The 27,934-nt window shown below is 62.0% G+C and overlaps 2 protein-coding genes across 16 annotated transcripts in view; one reads left to right on the top strand and one right to left on the bottom strand.

Moving 5' to 3' along the window:
- On the top strand, positions 1 to 15,487 carry CPSF1 (cleavage and polyadenylation specific factor 1). 2 transcript variants are annotated; one of them, XM_079901423.1, is made up of 37 exons: positions 1 to 411; positions 7,198 to 7,225; positions 7,322 to 7,464; positions 7,562 to 7,642; positions 7,786 to 7,937; positions 8,025 to 8,171; positions 8,309 to 8,448; positions 8,522 to 8,632; positions 8,714 to 8,807; positions 8,893 to 8,980; positions 9,052 to 9,174; positions 9,256 to 9,307; positions 9,391 to 9,485; positions 9,564 to 9,638; positions 9,717 to 9,797; positions 9,870 to 9,959; positions 10,176 to 10,286; positions 10,373 to 10,514; positions 10,600 to 10,778; positions 10,851 to 10,987; positions 11,070 to 11,244; positions 11,328 to 11,534; positions 11,602 to 11,691; positions 11,782 to 11,925; positions 12,009 to 12,161; positions 12,952 to 13,068; positions 13,166 to 13,256; positions 13,328 to 13,412; positions 13,700 to 13,841; positions 13,930 to 14,082; positions 14,159 to 14,335; positions 14,426 to 14,492; positions 14,562 to 14,609; positions 14,693 to 14,848; positions 14,928 to 15,057; positions 15,141 to 15,279; positions 15,365 to 15,487. In XM_079901423.1, the coding sequence occupies exons 1-37, from the start codon at positions 268 to 270 to the stop codon at positions 15,410 to 15,412; spliced, it is 4,335 nt and encodes a 1,444-aa protein (XP_079757549.1). In that variant the 5' UTR covers positions 1 to 267; the 3' UTR covers positions 15,413 to 15,487. The 2 variants fall into 2 exon arrangements, with proteins under 2 accessions (XP_079757549.1, XP_079757548.1); XM_079901422.1 differs by having other exon boundaries at positions 142 to 411; positions 10,854 to 10,987.
- The window catches only part of ADCK5 (aarF domain containing kinase 5), a 16,292-nt gene continuing 3,841 nt past the window's right edge, over positions 15,484 to 27,934 (bottom strand). The window contains exons 2-15 of one of the 14 annotated variants that reach the window (XM_079901430.1): positions 23,781 to 23,887; positions 23,147 to 23,296; positions 17,954 to 18,029; positions 17,640 to 17,840; positions 17,410 to 17,550; positions 17,218 to 17,331; positions 17,009 to 17,140; positions 16,857 to 16,940; positions 16,694 to 16,775; positions 16,536 to 16,614; positions 16,351 to 16,442; positions 16,037 to 16,289; positions 15,826 to 15,942; positions 15,484 to 15,735 (exon numbers count right to left, since the gene is read on the bottom strand). In XM_079901430.1, the coding sequence (XP_079757556.1) occupies positions 15,630 to 15,735; positions 15,826 to 15,942; positions 16,037 to 16,289; positions 16,351 to 16,442; positions 16,536 to 16,614; positions 16,694 to 16,775; positions 16,857 to 16,940; positions 17,009 to 17,140; positions 17,218 to 17,331; positions 17,410 to 17,550; positions 17,640 to 17,840; positions 17,954 to 18,029; positions 23,147 to 23,296; positions 23,781 to 23,887 (1,734 nt within the window). In that variant the 3' untranslated portion in view covers positions 15,484 to 15,629. Of the gene's footprint in view, positions 15,736 to 15,825; positions 15,943 to 16,036; positions 16,300 to 16,350; positions 16,443 to 16,535; positions 16,615 to 16,693; positions 16,776 to 16,856; positions 16,941 to 17,008; positions 17,141 to 17,217; positions 17,551 to 17,639; positions 18,030 to 19,358; positions 20,076 to 20,706; positions 20,891 to 21,719; positions 21,935 to 22,057; positions 22,463 to 23,146; positions 23,297 to 23,780; positions 23,888 to 27,934 lie in introns of those variants that run through there. The other 13 variants (XM_079901435.1, XM_079901424.1, XM_079901431.1 and 10 more) reach the window with 13 other exon arrangements.

The following is a 27,934-nucleotide window of genomic DNA, read 5'->3' on the forward strand; positions in this document are numbered from 1 at the left end:
GAGCCTCGAGGCCGCCCCAGACCACCAGGGGCCGCTGTGGCCCCCGCGGCAGCTGCGCCTTGGCGGCACTGCGCAAGCGCAGAAACACGGAACCTCGGCGCGCGGCTTCCGGGCCCTTCCGGACCCTGTTCGCTGCCGTACGGGTCCCCCGCCACCCGGCTCCAACTGCTAGGTGGGTGGCCGGCGGGCGGGTGGTCCTGGGGTCGTGCGCCGGCGGCCCGGCTCATCTTGTCGCCTTCCGGCCCTGTGCAGCCCGGGCTCGGCGCCATGTACGCCGTATACAAGCAGGCGCATCCGCCCACCGGCCTCGAGTTCTCGATGTATTGCAACTTTTTTAACAACAGCGAGCGCAACCTCGTGGTGGCCGGGACATCGCAGCTCTACGTGTACCGCCTCAACCGCGACGCCGAGGTAGGTAGGCCCGCTCCAGCCGCAGCGCCACGCGGGAGGGTTGCCCGGTACAGACGGAGAGGCAGGCCAGACGGGCCCCGTGGTTGGTTGTGTCCAGAGCCTGTTCTCTTCGCTGCCACGTTCCTCCACCTCTTCCCACGCCTGGCGGGCTCAGAGGCCTGCCCTGCGCGTCTCATTTGCTCTTTAGTCTTTTTAGCAAATTACATGAACACCTGCTGTGTGCTAGGTGGTAGCGATGCAGTAGTGAACAAAACCTGCAAAAACTTGGGGCAGGAGGACACCCGCTGACCAAATGCACACGTGCGAACACACCTGTAGACACACTGCAGCCTGCAGAAGGGCAGCTGAGGAAATGGAGGAGAGAATGAGTGATCAGAGGAGCCTGTTTTAGGCAGAGTAGGAGTTTGTTGGGGGAAGAACTTTCCTGGTAAAGAGAACAAGGCTGGGTGTAGGTGTGGGTCGGAGGTCGGTAAAGTGTGATGAACCCATCAGTAGAGGAGATACAGGGGTGCTTTGGTTGCCGGAGGTGTGAGGTTTGGTCCAGGGGGACTTCTTGCAGGAGGCGGCTTCTCATCTGTTCTTGAAGGGGGGGGTAGGAGCCGGGAGTAAGAGCCAGGCGCAACGATGGGGAGGGGGTAGGTTCCAGGCAGAAGGAAGGCCTGTGTGCAGGCCAGAAGTAATTGAGGGGGGGAGGGGGGAGGGGTTGGACTGGGGTGCAGAGTGGAGGTGGGGTGGGAGGGGTTGTCGTCTGCGGGGCAGCAGGTGGACAGGGCCAGAGGGCAGCCAGGAGGACGCCACCTTACTGGGGACCTACCTCAGGACATGGGTGTTTGTTTTGTGTTAAACGTGTGTACTGTTGTACTAATTCACACGTGACAAAGCAAGTGAAATATACAAGGATGTGAGAGCTTTGCGACTGAATACGTGTCATTAAAAAATCTTAGTTTAAGCTTTTGCGATACAGCAGTTTTGAGGTCAGTACTTGGCTTTTGTCAAAATTTCAGTCAAAACTGAAAAAGAAATTTTGCAAATAAATATATATGGTTCCACACTGAACAGGAGGATCTTTGCTGTTACTAACTCTGAGACGGGTTTTCAGTCAACTTTCAGAGACAGGCTGGAAGTTTTTACATTGTTATGTGCTTTACAAACGGGTTCACAGCATCTTGGGAGGGGTCGGTGAGCGCTGCCTCAGAGCGCCGCCACCGGGGCGGCGCTCTGGTTCTGGCTGGGGGGGGCGGACCACACGCTGCCAGCACGTCACATGCTGGAGGCGAAAGTGCCTGCGCCCCCCAGCAGGATGGGTGGGATGGAGCCAGGCGTGGCCTAAAGCTCCCCTCCTTGGAGGTGAGATTTGAGTGGGCCAGGAGGATGGTGTGGGGAGAAGCGCTTCCAGGCAGAGCCGAAGGTCCCAGGGCAGTAGGGGCCAGTGTTCCGGGACCAGCCCAGCGGCGGAGAGGGAGGGAGGAGTGAGCCGGTGAGAGCAGAGGGTCAGAGGGGTGACGGGCCGGGGGTGGGGCGTTGGCACCGCGGCCGTCTGGGCCATTGTGGGAACTGAGTGGTGACTTGAGGCAGATGGGGAGTTAAGGTTTGGGCAGAGGGGCGAGCTGACCAGACGGTGTCTCCCAGGGTCGCTGTGGCCGCTGTGCGGAGGAGCAGCGGGTGCTAGAGGTGGCAGGAAGCGCCTGGGTCAGGACGGAGGGATGTGGGGTGGGCAGGGGAGAGGAGCCCAGGGCGATGCCGAGGCTCTTCAGGGTCGAGGCTTTGCCTGGGTCGGAATTTCGGTCTGAGCGCCTGCAGGGCACCTGCAGGGCAGAGTTGCGGCACCTGAGAAGGGAGAAGGCTGCAGGGAGGGCGTAGGGACTGGGGTCAGGAGCTCATTTTGGATATCGTAGGAGTTACTTGTTGCTGCATCACAAGGTGCCCCAAAGCTCAGCAGCGTGAAGCAGCGGGCACTGCCTCACAGGGTCTCGGGGTGGGACGCCGGGAGCGGCCCCGACAGGGTCTCTTGGGCTGCAGTGAGACGTCGGCTGGGGTCGCCGTCCTCTGAAGGCCCCACTGGGGTTGTGTTTTCTGCTTTCTTTCGAGGCATCGGTTCCTCACCGTGTGGCCTCTCCACAGGGCTGCGCACCACACACAGCCTCCCCGAGGACGGCTCAGCCTGCCGGGCTGGAAGCCCCATGTCTTTTGTAACCTGATCTAGAAGTGGTCAGGGCCCCGTGGACCTCCCAGCGCGGGGAGCCGCTGGGCCCACCACAGGCACTTTGAGGTGCTCACTCCACAGCCGGAGTCGATGTCCAGGAAGGGTTGGGGTCTGCAGCCTGTGGGTGGTGTTTAGACGCGGTAGCAGCAGGTCGCGATCACCCCGAAGATGGCCCCTGGGGCGCCGCAGCATCAAGGGGTAGGACGAAGGGAAGAAGCCGTGGATGGGTCGGGAGCGGCTTGGTCAGGGAGGTGGCAGCCAAGCCAGAGAGTGTTCTGGCGGCCGAGGGAGGGCAGCGTTTGGGGACCTGATGCTGGCTCCCATGTTTCTGAGCCTCAGGTGGGTCCTGAGGCCCGGAGGCCCCTGGTGACCCCGACGAGGAAGTCTGGTGGCAGGCAGGGGTGCGGGCCAGTGAGGCCAAGAGCCTGGTGCAGGAGGAGGGTCAGTACCAGTGGACAGAGACAGCTCCCTGGGAGAGGTTTGCGCAAAGGGAAGAGAAGAAATGGAGCAGAAACTGGTAGGAAGAGCAGGACGTTTTAAGGGGAGTGAGACGGCACATTTTTCTCTGAAGGGAAGGAGCTGCCTGTGCAGGGCCCCCAGCACAGCCCACTCTCAGCCCACCAAGATCCAGGGGAGCTCGCACGCCTCTGAAGGGCTGTAAACGATTCCAAGAAGATCCTTGACCGACTAGATGCGGCTGCAAAGCCTGAATCAGATACTTGCTCCCGGCCCTTCATAGGAGAGTTTGCCTACTCTTACACCAGAGAGAGGAGTGTGTGGGAGCCGGAGATGCAGTGCGGGCTGGGTGGAGTCCTCGGGGGGGTGAGCGTGTTGGTGGTCAGCCTAGTCACTGCTGCGGGACAGCCCGCCCTGGAGCTTCAGACAGCGCTGTCGCCAGGGTGGCACACCTGTGGGCGGCCGGGAGCTTGGGTGGCACAGCAGGGACCGTGGGGACGCCTGGCCTCTGCTCTGTGAGCTCTGGGTCCTGTCTGGGTGACTTGAAGGGCACGTCTCTCCCCTTTCTCTCCACGTGGCTGGCTTGGTTTTTGTGGCAGGCGGCCTTGAGGTAGTTGAGCTTCTTACGTTGAGGGAAGCGGCCAGTCGTGGCCAGGGCCAGACCCTGGGGGCACAGCATCCCTTTTGTCACTGACGGCCCTTCAGAGCACCACCCCCAGCCCGGATTCAAGAGCGGGTGGGAAGCCCCCTCTGGAGGCTGTCTTCCGTCTGCTCCAAGGAATCAAGTGCGAGTGCAGGGGCTGCCGTGGTGACAGGAGGGAAGGAGAGAGTGGGGAGCAGATGGTGGGGGTGGGGCGTGTGCCTGGTCCCTCAGTCCTGGGGGAAGCAGACCCCAGGCAGCTGCGGGAGCAGCAGGTCTCGCTGCTTTGCAGGGCCGGGCAGCTGTGACCTTTGGGAGGAAAGAAAGTGGATAGCACTTCCTTGAAATTAAGCACGGTCTCAAGTAAATAGAAAATGTATCATGAATGGGGAGTCTCGATATTGTAGAGATGTCATACCTTCTTCAGATGAATCCAAAAACCATGTCCTTTTTCTCAAAGTTGCCATAAGCTTTCTTGTAAGATTTCATAATCTTGATTCTGAGATTTACATGGAAGAGTCAAATCAAGAATGCGTAATTTTGTTTATTTTTAAGAATTTCTAAAAAAATTAATTTATATTTTATTTATTTATTTTTGGCCGTGTCGGGTCTTTGTTGCTGTGCGCGGGCTTTCTCTGGTTGCGGCGAGCCGGGGCTACTCTTCGTTGCCTGCGCGGGCTTCTCATTGCGGTGGCTTCTCTTGTTGTGGAGCACGGGCTCTAGAGCGCAGGCTCTGTAGTTGTGGTGCACGGGCTTAGTTGCTCCGCGGCATGTGGGATCTTCCCGGCCCAGGGCTCGACCCTGTGTCCCCTGCACTGGCAGGCGGACTCCCAACCACTGCGCCTCCAGGGAAGGCTGCATTATTTTCAAATTAGCTGATACCTTTGAGGCCGCAACAGGTCTCTGTGGTGTATTACAATCTGGCTCCACTGAGCTTCCCCAAACAACACGGAGTCCTTGTAACCCTTTATCCTCTTGACCCCCTCGCTTTGTTCTGTCGTCACAGGTTTTGCCCCTGCGTAGGTTAGAAGCTCTGCAGAACATTATTGCTGTCGTTAGCACTTCGGTTTTACATAATTTCAGACCCAGAAAAGTTGCAAAAGCACAAAGATTTCCTGCGTGCACTCACCCAGAGTCCCAAAGGTGAACGTTGTGCCGTATCTCTGTCTTTTTTTCCTGGACCTGGAGGGTAAGTTGCAGGCAGGGACCCCGTGGCTGCTAGAGGTCAGCATGTCACGTGTGTTCAGACAATACCAAAGTCTCTGCAGAACCACAGGCCAGTGGTCGGAACCGGGATGCCGGTGCTGGTGTGGTTCAGGCCTGGTCACACCTGGCCAGCGCGTCCTGTGGTGCTCCTTGGTACAGTCCCTGGGTGCTGCCGCAGGTGGCTCGGTGGGGTGAGCAGCCCGCCAGCTCTCCCACTGGGATGTTGGGACTTTGAGACAGTAAGTGCCGTCTTACTGCTCAGACCTTCCTCTTCCAGTTTCAGCAGCAGTGATTGTGTTTGTCAGCGTCCATGGTGACGGTGACGCGACTGTGGTGCTTTTCCTGACCCCACCCTCTCTGCTACCTTCTTGGTGGGCTCTCCTTTCTCCCTGTATTCATTCCTTTCTTTATAACACCACAGGCTCGTGGATTCTTATTCTATTCAGTAGGTTGTAGCCTTTTTTTATCCTCTGGGGTCTTCAGCCTGAAGACCTTCTATTAGCAATTCTTGAAGAGTTTCTGCTGTCAGTGAACTTGTTCCACTTTTGTTTGTCTGCAAGTGTTTTTATTTCAACTTCCCTTTTTTTTTTTTTTTTTTTTTTTGCGGTAAGCAGGCCTCTCCCTGTTGTGGCCTCTCCCGTTGCGGAGCACAGGCTCCGGACGCACAGGCTCAGCGGCCATGGCTCACGGGCCCAGCCGCTCCGCGGCATGTGGGATCTTCCCGGACCGGGGCACGAACCCGCGTCCCCTGCATTGGCAGGCGGACCCTCAACCACTGCGCCACCAGGGAAGCCCTCAACTTCCCTTTTGAGGGATATTTTCATTGGGTTTAGAATTCTAGGTTGACTTTTTTCTTTCATCACATTAAAGCACTGGCTTCTGTAGTTTCTGTTGAAAATCAGTTTGTTTTTTAAAATGTTTATTTATTTTGGCTGCACCGGGCCTTACTCGCGGCACGTGGGGTCTTCGTTGCGGCATGCGGGCTTTTTAGTTGTGGCACGCGTGTGGGATCTTAGTTCCCCGACCAGGGATCGAACCAGGGCCCCCTGCATTGGGAGTGTGGGGTCTTAACCACTGGACCACCAGGGAAATCCCTGAATATGAGTTTGTATGAAGGTGTTGTCTCTTTCTGCCTCTGACCACTGTTACGATACTTGTCTTTGTCTTTGGTTTCCTGTCCTTCAACTGCGACGTGCTTTGCATTTACCCTCTGCTTCGGGACTCGCTGGCTGGCCTTGAATCTGTAGGCCGATGCTTCTTAGCGGAATATTTTTGGTCATTTTTTCAGTTATGGGGTCTGTCCTTTTCCTTCCTCCGTCGTCCTTCTGTGTTGCCAGTGGTGCGTTAGACCATTTGAGTATGTCCCTATGTCTCTTACAATGGATTTACGTTTTTACTCCGTGTCTTGCGTCTATACAGAATCGCAATTGGTCTCTGGGTCTTGACCTCGTGTCTGGCGAGGGGAGAGGCTGTCCAGGCCCAGTCCTCATTTCACATTGTAGTTCACGTGCGACACTCGTTATAGATTTACTGTGGATGACCTTTATTTGATTACGGAAGTTGTATTCTTGGGTTAGTAAGAATTTCTATCGTGAATGGCTCTAAATTTTATCAAATGCTTTTCATATCCATTGAAAACAATACATGATTTTTTTCCTTAATTTTGAGACTTTGGTAGCTTGTAGCAATGGGCATTCTTGTGGTAAACTGACTTTGTATGCTTGGAATAGCAACTTGGTTGTGGTGTAGTATCCTTTCAAATGTCGCCAGGCTCACTTGGAGACACCCTCCTGCCCTGGGGAAGGTAGTCGGTAGGACACAGATGGGGCAAGGGCCATAGCCCTGTGTTGGGGTCACCGTCACGCCCAGTTCGGGCTCAGGGGTGCGCCCGGCATGTCAGCAGAGCCAGGGTTCCTTCTTCATAGCAATCACGAGTCATTGGCAGCTGGTGGCAGCCATGGCTGGGCCCAGGGTGAGTCTGGGGTGGGTTGGGGATGCACAGAGAGTGCTGTCCATCCTTTGACCCTGAGCGTCCCGTGTCGGGACGGCTGCTGGGGAAGCTGGGTGGGGAGCTTCCTGAGGAGGAGCCCTGGGGCGGGCTGGGGACCCCAGATGCCAGTGTGAGTCTGTGGGCACGGCCGTATCCAGCAGTGTCTGGTCGCACGCTCCACTGTGGCGAGCCCCGTGGGGCTCCTGGCTGCAGGGCCGGCCTTGGGTGGTCTTCTCCTGTCCCTCCATGAGGTGGGCCCCTCACTGTCCTCCCTCCTTCTCCCTCCTACAGGTGCCGACCAAGAATGACAGGAGCACAGGTGAGTGAGCGCAGGGTGGCTGCCTGGCCACGCACGCGCGTGGGGGTTGGCGGCTGGGGCACGCGGCCCAGATCCCTACCCACTAGCTCTCCGCAGAGGGGAAGGCCCACCGGGAGCACCGGGAAAAGCTGGAGCTGGTGGCTTCCTTCTCTTTCTTCGGCAACGTCATGTCCATGGCCAGCGTGCAGCTGGCGGGCGCCAAGAGGGATGCCCTGCTCCTGAGCTTCAAGGATGCCAAGGTGGGAGTGGGAAGCGGGGGGCGGGGGGGGGCAGTGGGGGCGGGAGCCGGGGGGGGGGCTGCGGTGGGCGGGCCCGGTTCTGACCTGCCGCCCCCAGCTGTCGGTAGTGGAGTACGACCCGGGCACCCACGATCTCAAGACCCTGTCTCTGCACTACTTTGAGGAGCCTGAGCTGCGGGTAGGCCTAGCCCCGCCCCTGCCCCGCCCCACCCCTGCCCCGCCCCACCCCACCCCTGCCCCGCCCCACCCCCTGCCTCGCCCCGCCCCCTGGCTCCCCGCGGGGTCCCCTGCCAGGGCCTGCCTGATGCCCCTCCCCTGCAGGACGGCTTTGTGCAGAACGTGCACACGCCGCGGGTGCGCGTGGACCCCGACGGGCGCTGCGCGGCCATGCTCATCTACGGCACGCGGCTGGTGGTCCTTCCCTTCCGCAGGGAGAGCCTGGCCGAGGAGCACGAGGGGCTCGTGGGTGAGGGGTGAGTGCCCGGGCAGGGGAGGCAAGGCGCTGCCGAGCCGGGGTTCCCTCCCCGTACCCCTCCCCAGCTGAAGCCCTTTGCCCCCAGGCAGAGGTCCAGCTTCCTGCCCAGCTACATCATTGACGTGAGGGCCCTGGACGAGAAGCTTCTCAACATTGTCGACCTGCAGTTCCTGCACGGCTACTACGAGCCCACCCTGCTCATCCTGTTTGAGCCCAACCAGACCTGGCCTGGGTGAGGTCCTGCGCTGCTGTGGCCATGGCTGTGGCCCTGACCCGGGGAGAGGCCCGCCCCAGGGGAGGGAGGGAGGGAGGAGCTGGGCGAGTCTCTGTGGGGCGGGACTGAGGACTGACGCGCTGTCCTGGTCCCAGGCGGGTGGCTGTGCGGCAGGACACGTGCTCCATCGTGGCTATTTCGCTGAACATCACGCAGAAGGTCCACCCTGTCATCTGGTCCCTCACCAGCCTGCCTTTTGACTGCACCCAGGCCCTTGCCGTGCCCAAGCCCATAGGTGAGGTGGGGCTGCTTGGAGGGGGTGGGTATGGAGAGCGCTGGGCCCCACCCACCAGCGTGTCCACCTCCAGGCGGGGTGGTGGTCTTTGCTGTCAACTCGCTGCTGTACCTGAACCAGAGCGTCCCCCCCTACGGCGTGGCCCTCAACAGCCTCACCACCGGCACCACTGCCTTCCCCCTGCGTGAGTGTCGGGGTGCCGGGGCCGAGGGGTGTGGGGGGGAGGGGCGGGAGGCTGCTGGGTCTGGCTGACTCCCCACCACAGGCACCCAGGAGGGCGTGCGGATCACCCTGGACTGTGCCCAGGCAGCCTTCATCTCCTACGACAAGATGGTCATCTCCCTCAAGGGCGGCGAGATGTGAGTCTCCCACTCCAGGGAGCCCCGTCCTCTCTGGCGGGTGGTGTGGGTCCCCCGCGCCAGCTCAGCGTGTCCCTCCCGGCAGCTACGTGCTGACGCTTATCACGGACGGCATGCGCAGCGTCCGCGCCTTCCACTTCGACAAGGCCGCCGCCAGCGTCCTCACCACTAGTGTGAGTGGGGTCTCGGGGGGGCGGCCCCGGGTCCGGGCTGGGCCCCGCCCTCACCCCCGTCCTGCCTTCAGATGGTCACCATGGAGCCCGGATACCTGTTCCTTGGCTCTCGCCTGGGCAACTCCCTGCTCCTCAAGTACACGGAAAAGCTGCAGGAGCCCCCGGCCGGCACCGCCCGGGAGGTTGCCGACAAGGTGGGTGCGGGGACTGTGGGGACGCTGCCCTCCCATGCGGGGCGGCCTCGGGGGCTGCTCACCACCCCACCTGCCTCACAGGAGGAGCCGCCCTCCAAGAAGAAGCGCGTGGACGCCACAGCGGGCTGGTCAGGTGAGGGCCGTCAGCTGAGGGCCGAGGGCGGGGGCTGGACTGGGCAGCCAGGTGGGCTCAGGTGGCCTTTCCACATGCTGTAGGGGGCAAGTCAGTGCCGCAGGACGAGGTGGACGAGATTGAGGTGTACGGCAGCGAGGCCCAGTCAGGCACACAGCTGGCCACTTACTCCTTTGAGGTGAGCCTGGGCATAGAGGGGTCGCCGCCTGCCGGCCCGCCTGCCCGCCTGCCCGCCTGACCGCTGCTGTGCCCGCAGGTGTGTGACAGCATCCTCAACATCGGGCCCTGCGCCAACGCCGCCGTGGGCGAGCCCGCCTTCCTTTCTGAAGAGGTGCCCGCCCGGGGGCGGGGCGGCGGGGGCGGGCTGCGCAGCAGGGGGCTGCCGGCCTCACCCCCGCCCGCCGTGCAGTTTCAGAGCAGCCCCGAGCCAGACCTGGAGATCGTGGTGTGCTCCGGCTACGGGAAGAATGGGGCCCTGTCGGTGCTGCAGGTGCGTGGGGGCAGGGGTGGCGCCTCCTGGCGGGCCCGGGTGCGCTTGCCGACACCCCTCGTGTCCTTCCAGAAGAGCATCCGGCCCCAGGTGGTGACCACCTTTGAGCTTCCTGGCTGCTATGACATGTGGACAGTCATCGCCCCTGTGCGGAAGGAGCAGGTAGGTGCGCCCCAGGTTGGCGAGGCCTGGGCGGTGCGGGGGCCCAGAGCTGCCGCCCCCCTGGCCCGTGTGTGGGTGGCCCAGGGGCCGCCGGTCCCAGCACTGGCTCTGCCAATCTGCAGCTCAGGCGGGCTTGGCTACGGGCTTGCTCTGGCTCGGCGCTCCGGGCACCTGGGGCTGGGCGGTGGGATTCCTGCTCTCCGTCTGCCTTCACAGGAGGAGAGCACCAAGGGTGAGGGAACAGAGCAGGAGCCCAGCGCCCCCGAAGCAGATGACGATGGGCGGAGACACGGGTTCCTTATCCTGAGCCGGGAAGACTCCACCATGGTGATGGGGCCCGCCCGGCAGCCTGGGGCGGGGGGGCCGCTGGTGGGGGCTGCACCTCACCCACCATCACCCACCGTCACCCACAGATCCTACAGACGGGGCAGGAGATCATGGAGCTGGACACCAGCGGCTTCGCCACGCAGGGCCCCACAGTCTTTGCTGGCAACATCGGGGACAATCGCTACATCGTGCAAGTGTCGCCACTCGGCATCCGCCTGTTGGAAGGAGGTGGGCCGCGCCACACGGGCAGGCAGGATGGGGTCCAGGGCTAGTGCGTGCCGACTGCCCTTTGCTGACCAGCCTGTGTCCGCAGTGAACCAGCTGCACTTCATCCCCGTGGACCTGGGCTCCCCCATCGTGCAGTGCGCCGTGGCCGACCCCTACGTGGTCATCATGAGTGCCGAGGGCCACGTCACCATGTTCCTGCTCAAGAGTGACTCGTATGGGGGCCGCCACCACCGCCTGGCGCTGCACAAGCCCCCGCTGCACCACGTAGGCTCCCTCCTCCGTCCCTGGGGCCGGCTGACCCCCCGCCCCCCCCACTGAGCCCCCCTATCCCCGCAGCAGTCCAAGGTGATTACGCTCTGCGTGTACCGGGACGTCAGCGGCCTGTTCACCACCGAGAGCCGCCTGGGCGGGGCCCGCGACGAGCTGGGCGGCCGCAGCGGCTCAGAGGCCGAGTGCCAGGGCTCGGAGACCAGGTGTGTGTGGGGCTGGGCTGCAGGCTGGGACCGGGGTCCCTGGGGCAGGCTGCCCGTGACTGACGTGTCTGCTGGCCCCCAGCCCCACGGTGGATGACGAGGAGGAGATGCTTTACGGAGACTCGGGCTCCCTCTTCAGCCCCAGCAAGGAGGAGGCCCGCAGGAGCAGCCAGCCCCCCGCCGACCGGGACCCCACGCCCTTCCGGGCTGAGCCCACCCACTGGTGCCTGCTGGTGCGGGAGAACGGAACCATGGAGGTGCGTGGCGCCCCGTGTCCAGCGTGGCCCCCGTCCCCCGCTCGTGCCCCGCCCCGCCCAGCTAATTGCTGCTGTCCCCACAGATCTACCAGCTCCCCGACTGGCGGCTGGTGTTCCTGGTGAAGAACTTCCCTGTGGGGCAGCGGGTCCTGGTGGACAGCTCCTTTGGTCAGCCCACCACCCAGGGCGAGGCCCGGAAGGAGGAGGCCACGCGCCAGGGCGAGCTGCCCCTCGTCAAGGAGGTGCTGCTGGTGGCGCTGGGGAGCCGCCAGCGCAGGCCCTACTTGCTGGTGAGTGTGGCCCCGCCCGCCCCCGGGCTCTGCGCAGCCCCCGCCCCTGACGACCGCCCGCCCCCAGGTGCACGTGGACCAGGAGCTGCTCGTGTACGAGGCCTTCCCCCACGACTCACAGCTCGGCCAGGGGAACCTCAAAGTTCGCTTCAAGAAGGTGCAGCGTCTGGGCTCTGCTGGGTGTGGGGAGGGTGTGGAGCAGGGGTGCGGGGAGGACGTGGCCCTCACGGCCGCGGCGCCCCCCCAGGTCCCGCACAGCATCAACTTCCGAGAGAAGAAGCCAAAGCCGTCCAAGAAGAAGGCCGAAGGCGGCAGCGCTGAGGAGGGTGCCGGGGCCCGAGGCCGTGTGGCGCGGTTCCGCTACTTTGAGGACATTTACGGCTACTCGGGGGTAGGCTGGCGGCTCCAAGGGAGCCTGGGCTGCGGCCGACAGGGCTCCGGCCCCAGCAGCCTCCTCACACTGCCTGCCCCCAGGTGTTCATCTGCGGCCCCTCGCCCCACTGGCTCCTGGTGACTGGCCGGGGGGCCCTGCGGCTGCACCCCATGGGCATCGATGGCCCCATCGACTCCTTCGCCCCATTCCACAACGTCAACTGCCCCCGCGGCTTCCTGTACTTCAACAGACAGGTAGGGAGGCCCCATGCAGCCCAGCCTGGCTCTCTGACGCTCGCCGATGCTGCCCAAGCAGGACCAGGTGCTGGGGCCCCAGAAAAGAGGCCCTCAGTGGCTCGGGATGGGGGCACCCTGGAATGGAGAGTCAGGGGGTGTCCAGAGGGTGGTGGGAGCCAAGGCCGAGTTGGGGAGGTCGGGACTGGAGGCTGTAGCCCACAAGGGCACCCGCCTGGGCAACCAGGGTCCAGTCACTGCTCTGCTGGCTTGGACCCCAGCTCTGCCCCTTAGAAGCTGTGTGACTGGGTGAGATGCTCACCCTCTCTGAACCTGAGTTTCCTTACCTGTCACCAAGGTGTCAGCACTCTGAGGACTCAGTGATGGTGACGTGGTAGGTGCTTTGTAGGTGCTGGTGTGCTTACAACTGTGGGCGGAGGAAACTGGCTCGGGGCCCCGGCAGGGCGCCCGTGCTTGTTTGTGCAGACCCTGGCGTGGCCTGTGTGTGTGCCGCCCACCCTTTGCCTGCAGCCTCCAGCACCCCCTGAGCCTGGCTCTTCCTTTGTCCCGGCCCAGACCACAGCTGTGGCCAGTGTCCCAGCCCTGGGCGAGCTTGGCTGAAGGGATGGGAAGCCCACAAAGCACAGGACAGTGGGCCGTGGTCTCTCCAAGGCCTTGCCTGGACACTGCGGTCTCTCGCCACCCATTCCAGCAGAGCTGAGGGCTGACCCAAGGGAGCCCTTGGAGGCCTGGGTTCATCGGCTTGGCCTTTGGGGTGTGCCAGCCCTCGCTAACTCCCTGCCCCACCCAGGGCGAGCTGAGGATCAGTGTCTTGCCTGCCTACCTGTCCTACGATGCCCCGTGGCCCGTCAGGAAGATCCCGCTGCGCTGCACGGCCCACTATGTGGCTTACCATGTGGAGTCCAAGGTCTGACACCGCCCCCCACCCCACCGCACCAGGGACCTTTGGGGCCTGGGGGCCTGGCCTCTGGCATGTGACACCCTCCCCGCCCTCCCCCCACCAGGTGTATGCCGTTGCCACCAGCACCAACACGCCGTGCACCCGCATCCCGCGCATGACGGGCGAGGAGAAGGAGTTTGAGACCATTGAGAGAGGTGCGAGGCGCCCCAGGCTGGGCCCGTTCTCGGGGCCACCCTCCCTGACTGTCACCCCTTTGTCCGTGCAGATGACCGTTACATCCACCCTCAGCAGGAGGCCTTCTCCATCCAGCTCATCTCCCCGGTCAGCTGGGAGGCCATCCCCAACGCCAGGTGAGGCTGGGCCCAGGTCGGGGCTGGTGGCTGGCCTGGGCAGCTGTCCCGGTCTGGGCTGTTGTCCCGGTCTGGGCTGCTGTCCCGACCTGGGCTGCTGTCCCGACCTGGGCTGCTGTCCCGACCTGGGCTAGCTGTCCCGACCTGGGCTCCTGTCCCGACCTGGTCTCCTGTCCCGACCTGGGCTAACTGTCCCAACCTGGGTTAGCTGTCCCGACCTGGGCAGCTGTCCCGACCTGGGCTAGTTGTCCTGACCTGGGCTGCTGTCCTGACCTGGGCTGATGCAGGATCGAGCTAGAGGAGTGGGAGCACGTGACCTGCATGAAGACGGTGTCGCTGCGCAGTGAGGAAACCGTGTCGGGCCTCAAGGGCTACGTAGCCGCCGGGACCTGCCTCATGCAAGGGGAGGAGGTCACGTGCCGAGGGCGGGTAAGCGGCCGGCAGGGGGTGGGAGGCAGGCAGTGCCCAGCGGCCTGCACGCAACCCCTGTGAATCGCCCACCCGCCTTCCCTGACAGATCCTGATCATGGACGTGATCGAGGTGGTGCCCGAGCCCGGCCAGCCCCTGACCAAGAACAAGTTCAAGGTCTTGTACGAGAAGGAGCAAAAGGGGCCCGTGACTGCCCTGTGCCACTGCAACGGCCACCTGGTGTCGGCCATCGGCCAGAAGGTTTGCCCCTCTCCGCCCACCCCGGCACCCACCGCTCACCGCCGACCACTCAACGCCCACCCCTCCCACCCCCCAGATCTTCCTGTGGAGCCTGCGGGCCAGCGAGCTGACAGGCATGGCCTTCATCGACACACAGCTCTACATCCACCAGATGATCAGCGTCAAGAACTTCATCCTGGCCGCGGACGTCATGAAGAGCATCTCGCTGCTGCGCTACCAGGAGGAGAGCAAGACGCTGAGCCTCGTGTCCCGGGTACCGAGGGGCTGGGCTGCACGGCGGGTGGGTGAGTGCTGCCCCAGGCCCACCCTGACGTCCGTCCCTCCCCTCCCCTCCCGTCCTTAGGACGCCAAACCCCTGGAAGTGTACAGCGTGGACTTCATGGTGGACAGTGCACAGCTGGGCTTCCTGGGTGAGCATGGGGGCTGGGGTCCCCGGGACGTCACTGGGGCTGGGGCTGACTGTGGGCTCTGTTCCCTAGTGTCCGACCGTGACCGCAACCTCATGGTCTACATGTACCTGCCAGAAGGTGAGTGCCCCCTCCACCCTCTCCTGGGCAGGGGGTCGGGCATGGGGCCGGGCAGGCAGTGACCTGAGGTCCCTCTGGCCCAGCCAAGGAGAGCTTCGGGGGCATGCGGCTGCTGCGCCGGGCGGACTTCCACGTGGGCGCCCACGTGAACACGTTCTGGAGGACCCCCTGCCGGGGGGCTGCTGAAGGGCCCAGCAAGAAGTCCGTTGTGTGGGAGAATAAGCACATCACGTGGTTTGGTGAGCGTGGGGCAGAGGGGGTTAAGGTGGCAGTGGGGTGTGGTGGGGGTCCACGGGGCTCACACCGTGTCCGCTCTAGCCACGCTGGACGGTGGCATCGGCCTCCTGCTGCCCATGCAGGAGAAGACCTACCGGCGGCTGCTGATGCTGCAGAACGCACTGACCACCATGCTGCCCCACCACGCCGGCCTCAACCCGCGTGCCTTCCGGTGAGCCTGCCGCCCCCCCTGCCCCCCTCTCCCACCACCCCGCCTCTGTCCCGACTCTTCACTGCCTCCGTGCCTACCCCCAGGATGCTGCACGTGGACCGGCGCGTCCTGCAGAATGCGGTGCGCAATGTCCTGGATGGGGAGCTGCTCAACCGCTACCTGTACCTGAGCACCATGGAGCGCGGGGAGCTGGCCAAGAAGATTGGCACCACGCCCGACATCGTGAGCCGCCCGCCGCCCTGCCCCTCCACGTGCCCCCAGCCACCACCCCCCCACCCCCTGCCCTCACCCACCTCTCTCCCCACAGATCCTGGACGACCTGTTGGAGACGGACCGAGTCACTGCCCACTTCTAGACCCCTGGATACTGCCACTTTCCCCACCCCGCTTTTGTACAAAACACAAAGAAAAACATTTGTTTGATTTGAGAAGAGCATGTGGTCATTGCAGGCCCAACTCCAGGCCACAGTCACTCCAGTGCCCCCAGGTCTTTCTTAGGCGTCTGTGCCTTGGCCCTGGCCGGCCCCTCAGCCTGCAGTGGGGCGAGCTCTGTGGTCCTCCTGCCGGGGCTCCCTAGATCTCCAGGTACTCGTACAGCCCCTTGGTCTTGGGGATGAGGCCCAGGTGGACCAGGACTCGGACCAGGAGGGCAGTGATCCGCATCGACAGGGTCTCCAGCCTGGGATGGGGGTATCAAAGGGTCGCAGGTTGGTGGGGGGGGGGGGTGGGCCCTGGCCAACCGCCCTTCGGACCCCGCGTGCCTGCTCACCTCAGGGCCACTTCAAACTTGAACGACTCCCAGATGACCCTGATGTGGCGCAGGAGGCTGGCACCATAGGTGTTCTGGCTCGTGGCGCCCGCCAGGCGGCTCCAGGCCCGGACTGCGCTGCAGAGACCACCGACCAACAGGCCGTCAGCCCCGCCTCCTGGCTCCGCCCCTCTTGCTGTGCGCACGCGCGGGGTAGGGTGGGGGTGGGCACCTCTTGGCCATGAGGAAGTAGCGGTCCACTGGGGCGCCCAGGGCGGTGTTGATGGCGCGCACGGTGTTGAGGTTGCGCAGCACGAGCAGCATGGACCGCGGCAGGGCCTTGAGCACGGCCATGACCTCCTCGAAGTGCTCCCGCGCCATGTCCTGCATGTAGGCCGCCTCCTCACGGCTCAGCAGGTGTGAGCGCCACAGCTGCCCCAGGCGCACAGGCCGCTGCATGAGCACCTCGGAGAACAGGAAGTAGTCTGGGGGGGCCTGAGCCAGGGCTGTGCCCCCTTCCCCGCCTCACACCCACCCCGGCCTCACCTTGCACCCCGAGCTCAGCCGCGTGCGCCTTCATGGCAGCCTCGTCCCTCAGAATGACGGCCCGCCACAGCTGGCACAGGGCTGACCGATCCCTGGGGGGGCCCAGCAATGAGCGGCGGGGGGGGGGGGGGAGGCCGGCCTGCAGGGCGGGGTGTGCCCACCCAGCCCCCGCACCCCCAGCTTACTTCTCATCCAGGAACTGGTACAGCCCGTGGTCCAGCAGCACCAGCTGTCCCTTCCCATCAGGGCCTTTCCGCACCAGGACTAGGAACAGGGCGCGCCGTCTCACACCGGCGCACCCTGACCCCAGACCCGACTCCCACCCCCTGCGGCCTTTGCCTACCATTGCCAGGGTGGGGGTCGGAGTGGACGAAGCCTGTGTAAAATATCTGCTCGGCAAAGGCCTGGATCAGTTTCTCCGCGACCTGGGGACAGGCCAGGCCACAGGCCATCGTTCTGGGCCCACGGCACACGCACCCTCCCCCGCCCCGGCCCGCAGCACTCACGTCCCGCACTGCCAGCCCCATGGTCTTGATGGCCTCCACGTCGTTGACCTTGCAGCCCTCACAGAACTCCGCCGTCAGCACGCGCTGGGAGAGGACAGGTGCCTCAGCTCGGCAGGCCTGCACACCCCCGCCCAGGAGGGGACCCAGCCCACCTTGCCGGACACGTCCCAGTGCACGCGTGGCACCACGACATAGTGGAAGTGCTGCAGCTCCCGTGCACAGCGCTCGGCATTGCGGCCCTCGTTCTCAAAGTCCAGTTCCTGGGCCAGGGTCCCCTTCAGGTCCTGGGGGCCACATGGGCAGCTGGAGGTCCAGGTCAGGAGGCGGCCCACCCCCGGCCCCCTCGGGCCCCCACGGTTACCTGGAGGACCCAGCTGAAGCCGAAGCTGGGGTGCATGAGCTCAACGAGCCGCAGCAGGAGCTCCAGGGTGTGGATGTCGCCGTCGAAGCGGTCCCGCAGGTCGATGTACTGCACCTGCACGGGAGGCTGCAGGGAGGACTGGCCACCGGCGCCCGGATGCCCCCCGCGGCGCCCCGCGGGGGCCCCGCGTACCTTCACGGCCACCACGGTGCCGTCGTGCAGCCTGGCGCGGTGCACCTGGGCCAGGCTCGCTGCTGCGATGGGCTGGTAGTCAAACTCCTGGAAGAGCTCGTGGGGCGGCGCCCGGAAGTCTTCGAGGAACAGCTCATCCACCTGGCAGGACAGCGGGGTGGGGTGGGGGGCATGGCTCGGAGCAGTCTGCGGCCGCTTCCTGCCTCCACGCTCCCGCGAGAAGGGCTCACCTCCCGGAAGCCCCGCGTGAGAGCCCTGTCCTCCAGCACCCGCAGTGTCTTGATGTACTCGGGGGGCAGCAGGTGGTTGAAGGAGCACAGCCCCTGGCCCAGCTTCACGTAGAGGCCCCCGTTGCTGATGGCCCCAGCCACCAGGGCGTCAGCCGCCCGCTGGTGACACGCAGACATCACCTCCAAGTACCCCGGGCTGTTCTGACCACAGGTATAGAGGGAAGGGATGGGGGCGGGCGGGCACCTCCACCTGGGCACCCCCATCCCCGCAGGCCGCAGGCCAGGACCAGCCAGGCCAGGACGCAGGAACAAACCTCCTCCACCCCTCGCAGGACGACATTTGTGCACCACCAGTAGTCCAGGGAGATCTGCAGGCCGACCCTCAAAGACCTGTGGGCACAGGCTGCCCTCAGCCCCAGCGGGCACTCGCCTCAGATCCCCGCCAGCACCCCGGACCGCTGTGAGCACCTGGCGGGGCTGCTGGGCTCTCGGGACTGCGTGGCCAGCAGGTCAGTCTCAGCCGCTGGGCTGTGGACTGGGCGTCCTGCATCCACACCACCCCTCAGCCCCTGAACGTGCACCCAGGGGCGCCTGGGATGGGAACGGAGGCCTCGGGCCCTAACAAGTGGGCGTGCTCTTTTCATCCTTTGATAACACTTGTTACACAAGAAAATCCATCCACGAGCCAGCACAGCTGCAATGGCTGCTCCGTCTGTGGACATGCCCTCGCTCAGGCCCCCCTGCACCACTGGTCCTGTCTCCTCTGCACTCCGACTGGAGTGGACAGGAGCCCCTGGGGCTCAAACCCCAGAGCTGGGGCCTGCTCTCCCGGCTGAGGGCACAGCCCTGGGAAGTCCCGCAGGCCCAGGCCTTCTGGTGTGGGCAGGGGTCCTCGCTCACTCCCACGCCCCAGGCTACGGACAAGGCGGCCCTGGGTCTGGAGAAGGGAGGATCCAGGACCAGAACCCAGGCCTCCAGTGACGCAGACCCCAGCCCCTCAAACCGTCACGAGCAGGGTGTGGGGCTCCTGCTTCTCGGGGCCCCGGTGCAGGCCAAGCCTCCGCCCGCCCCAGCATATCCTGTTCCAGCCCCTCCGCCGCGAGGGGCCAGGATGAAAAGGTGGGAAGGAAGAGGCTGCCGGATCCTGCACAGGCTTCCTGCCCTCCCAGCAGCTGTAGGGACCGGTGTCTTAGAGCAATGAGGTCAGCCCAGACTGAGTGCCACGAACCGGGTCTGTCCCACCCACCCCAGCCTGACACAGGAAGCAAACAGGGCTGTCTGTGTGAGGCAGGGTGAGCAAGGAGACAGGATTTCTCTGAGCACCCTGAGACCCAAAGAGGAGCTGCCCTCCTTCCTGAATAATTCGTCCAAAAGCTAATGCAAGGTCTGCACAGGAGTGAGGGTAGGGGTGCAGGTGAGGGCAGTGGGGTGATGGCTATACTCGGGGTGGCCTAGCTAACAGGTCAGTAAATTAGGGACAAGGGGAGCCGGGCTTCTCCCAGTTGGAGAAGGAGTTACAGACACAGAAAGGGAGAAAACCAGGATGACCCGTGTGGGAAATGGAAGAGCGGGTTTGCCGTCGACGGCTGCCCACAGAAGCAAACGTATGGCCCTGGGCGTGTGTGCTCACAGCCACACACGCACGCACACCCGCAGCCCCTGTCCATGGAGGAGCCTGGGGCGGACAGCCCAGAGTGGCGAGCACACCGGCACCCTCACCGTGGCCCCCGAGCCCCTGCTCCATCCCGAAGAACCATCGGGAGACTGGCTGCTTCCAAGGCTGAGCCTGGAGTGACTGCTGCCAGCTGGAGTAAAATGCTCAAAGGACGGAGGGCGTTGGAAGGGTTCCGAGATGCTATTGATAAAAGCCAGACTCACCAGCTCTGCTGTATGTTTGAAACCATTTACAGTCAGATGCTGGAGATTAAAAGAGAAGGGTCAGGGGCTTCCCTGGTGGCTCAGCGGTTAAGAATCCGCGGGCCAATGCAGGGGACACAGGTTTGAGCCCTGGTCTGGGAAGATCCCACATGCCGCAGAGCGACTAAGCCCGTGCGCCACAACTACTGAGCCCGCGTGCTGCAACTACTGAGCCCACGTGCCTAGAGCCCATGCTCCACAACAAGAGAAGCCACTGCAATGAGAAGCCCGCACAGCGCAACGAAGAGTAGCCCCTGCTTGCCGCAACTATAGAAAAGCCCGCGCACAGCAACGAAGACGCAACACAGCCAAAAATAAATAAATAATTTTTTTTTTTTAAAGAGAGAAGGGTGAGGGGGACTTCCCTGGTGCTGCAGCGGTTAAGACTCCGTGCTCCCAATGCGGGGGGCCCGGGTTCCATCCCTGGTCAGGGAACTAGATCCTGCATGCATGTCACAGCTAAGAGTCTGCGTGCCGCAACTAAAGGTCCTGTGTGCTGCAACTAAGACCCGGTGCAGCCTAAATAAATATTTAAAAAAAAAAAGTGAGAGAAGGGTCCCAAAAGCCAGGTGGAGGGGCTCCTCCTATGAGCCAAACCCAGTCTCAGCAACTACACAGCACTGATGCTGAGTGAGAGCAGCCCTCGGAGTAAAATGTCCCCATCCAGACTGACGCAAGCAAGAGGAAGGAACACGTGGGAGGACAGAGTTTTCCCTTCTGGTGGAACACAAGCCCTCAGGGTGGATGGGACGGCTGAGAGGTAGGAATGAGCTCACCCGAGAAGTACTGGGGACGTTAAACTAGCGACGGAGGGGCAAGGGGCACAGGCACCCACATCAAAGGACAAGGGAAGCAAAGAGCGAAACAATGGGACAAACTGGGAGTGAACATCAGACAAACCCACATCAGGGCTCGGCAAAATTTTTCTTGAAAACGTTAGACAATAAATACTTTGGGCCCTAGGGGCAGCCTCAGGAGGGCGAGGGGGGCGTGGCTGCCGCTCCAAGGAGCTCTATGTATAGAACGGGCAGCACCTCCGACCCTTGTATTTGGCACAGGGCCAGAGTCTGCTGACCCCTGTTGTACAACATTATGGCCTATCTGCCCACAAACATGTCAAGGTCATCATGTGACGAAGAATTAACGTTACCCAGCTCCTGGGAGGTGCCTCTAAACCCATGAGATTTCCTGGGTGACGGCAGCATCGGAGCCGCATAACAGCCTTGACGGTTCACACCAGGCAGGGGCTCTGCCAGCCAGAAAGGACAACCACGGGATTAGAGTTCAGGGTCTTCAATCAATCAGGGCTATGAGATGAAACTCTGGACGCCAAAGCTTGGGGGTGACCCACGTGTACTGTCAGAGGGGGATGAGAGGCGGGGGATGTGTCAGAGGACATGAAGTTCTGAGGCTAGGACCCTCCCAGACCTCACCTCACCCTGGGCATCTCTTCCTTTTGCTGATTCCAACTTTATCTTTCTGCTAAGATAACACCATAATCGTAAGTACAGTATCTCCTGAGTTGTCCTAGGGAACTATCAAAACTGAGGGAGTCTGTGGGGACCCCCCCAATTTGTAGCCAGCCCATGGGGACGCTGGAACCTGCAGCTGGTGTCAGACGCCCTGGGCAAGTGGGGGTCTGGGGGGCCATGCCCTGACCTCGAGTTTAGCCATGAGAGCTGAGGAGACAATTAGGACTCTTCCAGACTGGAGACTGACATGGGCCCAGGTGGGGTCCTGGGGCTGAAAAGGTTGTTACTGGGGCACCTGGTAACACAGGGTCTGAGGGTTAGAGGGTCACAATGTGTCAGCTTCCCGATTGTGGCTGTGGAGGAGAATGTCCTTGTTTAGGAAATAACTCAAGGTTTCGGGGGTAATGGGGCATGTTGACAACTTATTTGTCAATGTTTCAAAAAGAAAAAAGTTCTTTTATGTTATCAGTCCAACTTCTTTGGACATTTGAAATTGTGTCAAAAAAAAGCCCACAGGATTTTTAAAAGTTAAAATTAAGTAAGGGGTGGGGGCAGAAATGGACCCCGATGCCACCCTCCACCACCCCAGCCCCTGTGAGTGAGCCTGGGCGTGTGTGGTACATTCTGGTCTCCCCTCCCACAACAGGATAAGCCCCGCTGCCCTTGGGCGAGCTGGTCCTGAATTACTCACCACCCACGCTCCTTCCTTGGGCTCCTGCACGTACGTTGCCCTGTTACCCAGGACGCGCTGTGGGCCCCGAGGTCTCCAGAGGCCCCGTGGTCACCCTGCGCCCAGCCAGGGGTGCTCCATCAGGCCTGCCTGTCCTGGCAACTGTTAGGGCTGAGAGCTGACGAGACCGCACAGATTGTTGGGAAAATAGCTCTAGCTCAGCCTCTGAAAGCAAGCTGTAAAAATACCCTTTTCAGGAGGGAAGTGGAGAAGGCAGGGGTACACCGAGGCTGCCATGGGGTATCTAATGCTGGGGACAGCAGCGCATACGCAGCAGCAGAAGGTGAGACGGCCCAGACCTGCTCAGTGTCATCTTCAGAACCAGGCTGCTCGGGGACAGTCCCCACCGGTCCTGTGCGGTCCCTCATGGTGGAAAGCCACAGGAGAGCCAACCCCAGGCTCTGCCCTCATCAATCTCTAGGCTGTGGAGACTGGGAACCCCTGCAGGACACAGAGGCCACTGCCTAGAACCTGCCCAGGAGGGCCACTGGGAGCTCCAGGCAAACCCATCAAACAACCACCCTGGAAGACGGCGTGGGTGCAGCCGCTGCCAGCGAGCTGAGGACAGAAGGCCTGGTTTCATCCCGAAGATGGAATGAGGTAAAGCGTTTGGCCATCTGCCCACCTATGGCTGCCACTGGGGTAAATTTCAGCAAAGCTCCGGCCAAGTGCCCCAAGTCCTTGGCATCCTGAGCCTGCCCTGGGAAACCGACCCAGGCTCCCAAAGGGCAGCAGGAGCTCAGAGCCGGCAGAGCAGGACACTTGCAGCGGCCTCCTCGACCAAGGTCTCATGTGAGCCCCCTCCCCAGGCAATCGTGCACCCCCAGTCCAACCATGGGTTTGGGTAAGCTGAAGTTTCACTCAATGCCAAGAACTAGCTCTCAAGACCCTGTGGCTGTAGGAATTCCTGGATCTGACTGGAGCAGGAATGCCTGCCCAAGCTGCTCCAATGGGAAGACCGCCCCACACCCCCAGAATCCTGCCCCGGGAGACACAGGAGTATGAGAGACCCTTCTGCTTAAGGCGCCCTGGACGCCAATGACCAACAAGGCCCGTCACTAGTCCAGGACACCGGGAGTGGAGGCGAGAGGCAGTCCTCCCCTGTGAGCCCCCCCTGTGAGCCCCAAACTCTCCGTCTGGATATGCCACCTCTCCTTGGGAGTGGTGGGCAGCCCGAAGGGAGATGAGGCTGCGGAGGCCGTGCCCAGCGTGGATGGTGTGGGCCCCACAGCGCTCGGCTGCCCCACCGGGCAGCACAAGAGATCCCTGGAAGGCAGCTTCAGAGTTCCCAGCAAAACCCTGCTGCCCCTCCCAACCCCCGCACAAGGCCCCGCACGCCTGAGGACGGGATGCAGTGGGGAGAAGCCGCCACCTTGCCAGCCCCCTACCTGCTGAAGCGCCCAATGCCGTCCACCATGAGCCGCATCCGCCTCCTCTCCTGTGGCTCAGCCATGAGGTACCTCGCCCCGAGGAGCAGGGGCACCCCCAGCACCGTGGCGGAGAGTGCCTTCTTCCACAGGGGCTGCGGTCTCGAGGGCCTGGAAGACGACAGGCGCACGGCCTGGGTTACTTCCCGTCTGCCCCGGCCCCTCCGGCCTTGGCTCTCCGGGCCCAGCCCACAGCCGCTGCAGCTTCACCAGGACCTCGGCAGGCAGCACCGACTCCGGATGCCTGTGTGGTCACCGCAGTGCTCTCTGACCTCCGGGTCCGAGTCACCTCGCCTGAGCCCCACAGCCCCCCAGACCCCAGGGCTCCAAGCGGGCTCCATCCTGCCCGCTGCCCACTCGGCCCTCCAACCCCTTGCTCCCGCTCTCGCTCTGGCCCGCCCTCCCCCACTCTCTGAGCCCACAGCTCTGGCCGAGGCCCAGGCCAGGACCCTGGCGGTGGGGCGGCCAGCGCACCGCACGTGGGAGCAGGTGCGTCCCGTCTTGCGGGTGGCGTAGAGAAGGCACGGCCCCCCAACGGAGGTCGCCCCTCCTGATGAGGGGCACATGCCCTGGAGGGTGCCCGTGGCCAACTCACCACCTTGCAGGCGGTGCCCCGAGGTTTCTCCTGAAGAAGGCAGTGGGGGATGGCCAGGGCTTCAGCCTGCCCTGCAGCAGGGCCGAGTGGAAGTGGCAGAGCTGGGACTGCGAAGTCAGCAGAGGGCACAGGGTTGGCGGCGGGAACATGCCCCCCCGGCCTTACACAGGCAGGGACCACCCCCCACCCCCCGCCCCAGACACGTCACTGAAGAGCACTGGTGCTTCCTGGGCGCTCGCGTGTCTGACGCGGGGAGGCAGAGGCTCCGCCGGGTTAAGAGCAAGGCTCTTAGGGAAGGGAAGGCTACGTGCATCTGCGCATGGGGCGTCCTCCTCGGAAGCCCCTCCACAGGCCACTGGAAACGCCCCTCGGTCCCTGCCCCTAACACTCTGCTGGGCCCCGAGAGCCCTCGTTTCCTATTTCCCGCTGCGGAGACCAGCGGCCTCCCAAGGAAGGGTCGAGAATGCTTCACCACACGATCAGAAAGGAGGCAGAGGGCCTCGGGGTGGCGCCTGCTCCGAAAGCCAACGAGGGCACAAGGAACCTGTGCTTGCTGAGCCCCCAGCGGCCAGACCCGGAAAGCTTCTGCCCGGAGGAGGGAGGGACAGGTAGAGAAGCCAAGTGCCAGGGAGACAGGCCAACATGCTGCGCTGTCTCAGGGGCCACGGAAGAAACATCGCGGCTCCTCGACCCTCACTGGCAGCCTTGGTCTCCCAATCCTATTTGAATAAGACCTTAAAGAGTGCCTCAACCACAGACTCCCCACCTCTAAATTCTCAGTTTTTAGGGAAAAGAAAGCTTGTGCAAAGTAAGTCATAGCCCGCAACACAGACGTTACACTATTATCGTGAACATTAGTATTATTATTATGGGCCGAGTAGGGAACTGACTTTCCAATCACTTTCTGGCCAAAGCACACAGCCCTGAAGGCGATTTCGAGGATGCAGAACAACACAAAAGTCAAAGGAAAAGGTCCATGACCTGCCGTCCCAAGAGGAGACAAGACAGGAAGTTCCACCCCGTAAGGCCACACACAGCAAGGGCAGATCCTCAAGGAAAGTCCCGCAAAGGCAAGGGAGGCAGTGGCGGGTGGACTCGGGCATGCAGAGCCCCAGGCCTTCCATGCCAGAGGGCGGCCCAGCCTGCCGTCCACCCCGCTGCCCCCCTACCTGGCCCACACGACCTGACCTGGCCTGGGGCATGGCACACACAGGGGCTGCAGGCTGGGACCCCAGTCACCTCCCACCCCACAGATGACAAGGGTTTGTGGCACCAGCAGGCGTGGGGGGCGCTCCACACCGGGCCTCCCCCTCAGGCAGCCCTGCCTGGCTGCCCGGCGCTGCCTGCTCTCTGCGAGGTGTCCAGACCCCTCCCTGTACCCCACACACCCACCAAACACACCCTGCCCGTGAGGGGCCACGTGCAGGCAGAACGCTCCTGCCCGCATCCCTGCTGCCCTCCTCTGGCTCTGGCCCCGTCTCCGGCAGGCCCGCCTTCCCCCACTCTCTGAGCCCACAGCCCTGGCTGTGTCCCAGGCCAGACCCTAGCGGTGGGGCCCGCGCGCCGCACGCAGGGGCAGCACCAGGCGAGGGGGCGTCAGGGACCCTGCGGCCTGGCAGCAAGTGGGTCTTCCACCCGGACACTGGGGGGCGTTGCTGGGGAGGAGACAGGCCCGTGCGGCTTGTGACTGGAGAACATGTGTGGTCAGAGGTGGGGAGGGGCGCCCAGACAGAAAAGGGTGGGCAGTAAAGTGAGCTGTAGCGGGGGCCGGGGGGTGGGGGCAGGGGTGTCCCAGGGTTTTCATGCAGGGAGGGGGCGTACGCTGGAGTGGTCAGCCTGGGAGGGGGCTGGAGCCCGAGGCGGAGCTGTGGCCTGGGGGCGGGGGTGCAGGGTGGGGTAGGTTCAGGGCCAGCGTGAGGAACCAGGCAAGACGGCCGAGGCCGGGACGCCCCGCACACCAGCTGCCTGCTCCTCTGGCCAGCGAGCGTTCTGCTGCGATTCTGGTCTCAGCGAGATCACAAGCCCACGGAATCAGAAATGACAACAGCCAGCAGCTGCCAGCCCTGGGGCTCCTCGTCCTTATCAGTGACCCCGAGAATTCCCGAGCCTGGGGTGTCTCTAAACAGCAGCCCGGCCTCACCAGAAAGCCATTAGCACCCACGCATTGAGGACTACTGGTGCCCGGCACCGGCATTTATCAGTTTTCTCTACTTCTGTAAATATCTGCAATTTTTCCTTACAAGTTAAAAAAAAAAGTCACGAGAAAAAACGTGGGATGACTTTGCACCAAGTGCAAAGCATGAACCCTGACTAAACCTCAATCTTAAAGAAAGCACCTATGAAACATTTGAGGGACCCCAGACACAAGGGAGCACAAAAATTACGATGTTTAGGCATGACGGTCGCTGCGGCTACATAATACCCTTGCTTAGGGGATGCACACTGAAGTGTTCAGAGATTATGTGTCCAAATGTCTGTGACTTACTTTCAAATGATCCAACAACAACAAAATATATACTTTCATATAGAAATAGACCCACTAGGGCAAGATGTTAATAATGGGTAGATCTAGGTGGTGGCATCTGGATAATTAACTCTCTGGGACCACGCTGTCAGCTTGTCCCTATGTGTAAATGTTTTCATGATCAAAGGTGCAATGCATCTGCTATACTCTCAGAGTCCTATCAGGAAGGCGGCATGTGGAAGGCGAGGTAGCTGGTACAGGACAGGCAGACCTGGCACTGTCTGGAGACACTCCTAGTTGTCACAACTTGGGGGAGGGGTGCTCCTGGCATGCAGGGGGTAGAGGCCAGGGACACCACTCAACACCAGACACTGGAAGGCCCCATCCCAGAGACTCAAGTAGAACCTGGAGCCAGACTTCTGGGGCTGGAGCTGGAATCTGGGCTCCAGCACTTACCAGTCATGCAGCGTGGGTAAGTGCCTTCCCTCTGTGCCTCAGTTGCCCTGTCTGTAAGGTGGGGACTGCTGTGCTGCTGAAGTGAGGGTGAGTGAGCTGACATCTGCAAAGCCCTCGAGCAATGTCCAGCCCAGCGTGCAGGGCAGGCGGAGGCACACGCTGAAGCTACCTGCCGCTAGGCCCTCCTCACTGCACTAAGCTGCCCGCTGGTCCCCAATGCCCTAACCCTCCTCCCAACAACCCTGCCCCCCTTGCTCTGCAGACCACCCCACCTAACAAGAAGGACATATTTGCTGGGTTGAACTAAACTATTTATATTGTATTTATTTATTTGGTTGCACCAGGTCTTAGTTGCGGAAGGTCGGTTCCTTAGTTGCAGCTCCAGGGCTCCTTAGTTGTGGCATGCATATGGGATCTAGTCCCCTGACCAGGGATCGAACCCAGGCCCCCTGCATTCGGAGCGCGGAGTTTTATTCACTGCGCCACCAGGGAAGTCCAACTATTTATATTGAAAGATCGTCAGCTGCCCCCTGCTTTTTCAGAAGGAAAAAAGGGTTTGTTTAGCCCAGAAGAGAGACTACAGATCCTCCTCGACTTACGATGGGGTTAGGGTTAGGGTCAGACCCACTGTAAGCTGCGAACATCGTTAAGTTGAAAATGCATTTAATACACTGAACCTAACGAACGTCACAGCTGAGACTGGCCTTCCTGAAACGTGCTCACAACACTCACGTTAGCCTACAAGTGGGCGAAACCATCTAGCACAAAGCCTGTTTTATACTAAAATGTGGACTATCTCATGTAATTGATTGCAAGTGAATATAGAACGGCTGTCAGGGCACCGCTGTGCACCCTTGTGACCTCGGGGCTGCTGGGGAGCTGCGGCTGCCACTGCCCAGCAGCAGGAGAGAGTATCCACCCTGCATCGCTGGTCCAGGAAAAGATCAAAATTCAAAATTCGAAGCATGGTTTCCACTGAATGTGTATCACTTTTGCAGCATCATAAAGTTGAAAAATCGTAAGTCAAACCATCATGAGTCAGGGACCAACTTATGAAAAGCCTGGAGTAGATTATATACAGATATGAGGAAATGCTCAGCTACTGGAGTGGACGGGCAGCAGAGTGGGCCTCGCTGCAAAGGCCCATGGGGACTGCACCCTGAGACAGAGAAGGAAAATGGCCAAAGCTGATTGATAATGATTACATTCAGAAGGAAAGAAAGGACAGGTCCAC

The sequence above is a fragment of the Stenella coeruleoalba genome, assembly GCF_951394435.1.
Source record: "Stenella coeruleoalba genome assembly, chromosome: 17".
Lineage (NCBI taxonomy): Eukaryota > Metazoa > Chordata > Mammalia > Artiodactyla > Delphinidae > Stenella > Stenella coeruleoalba.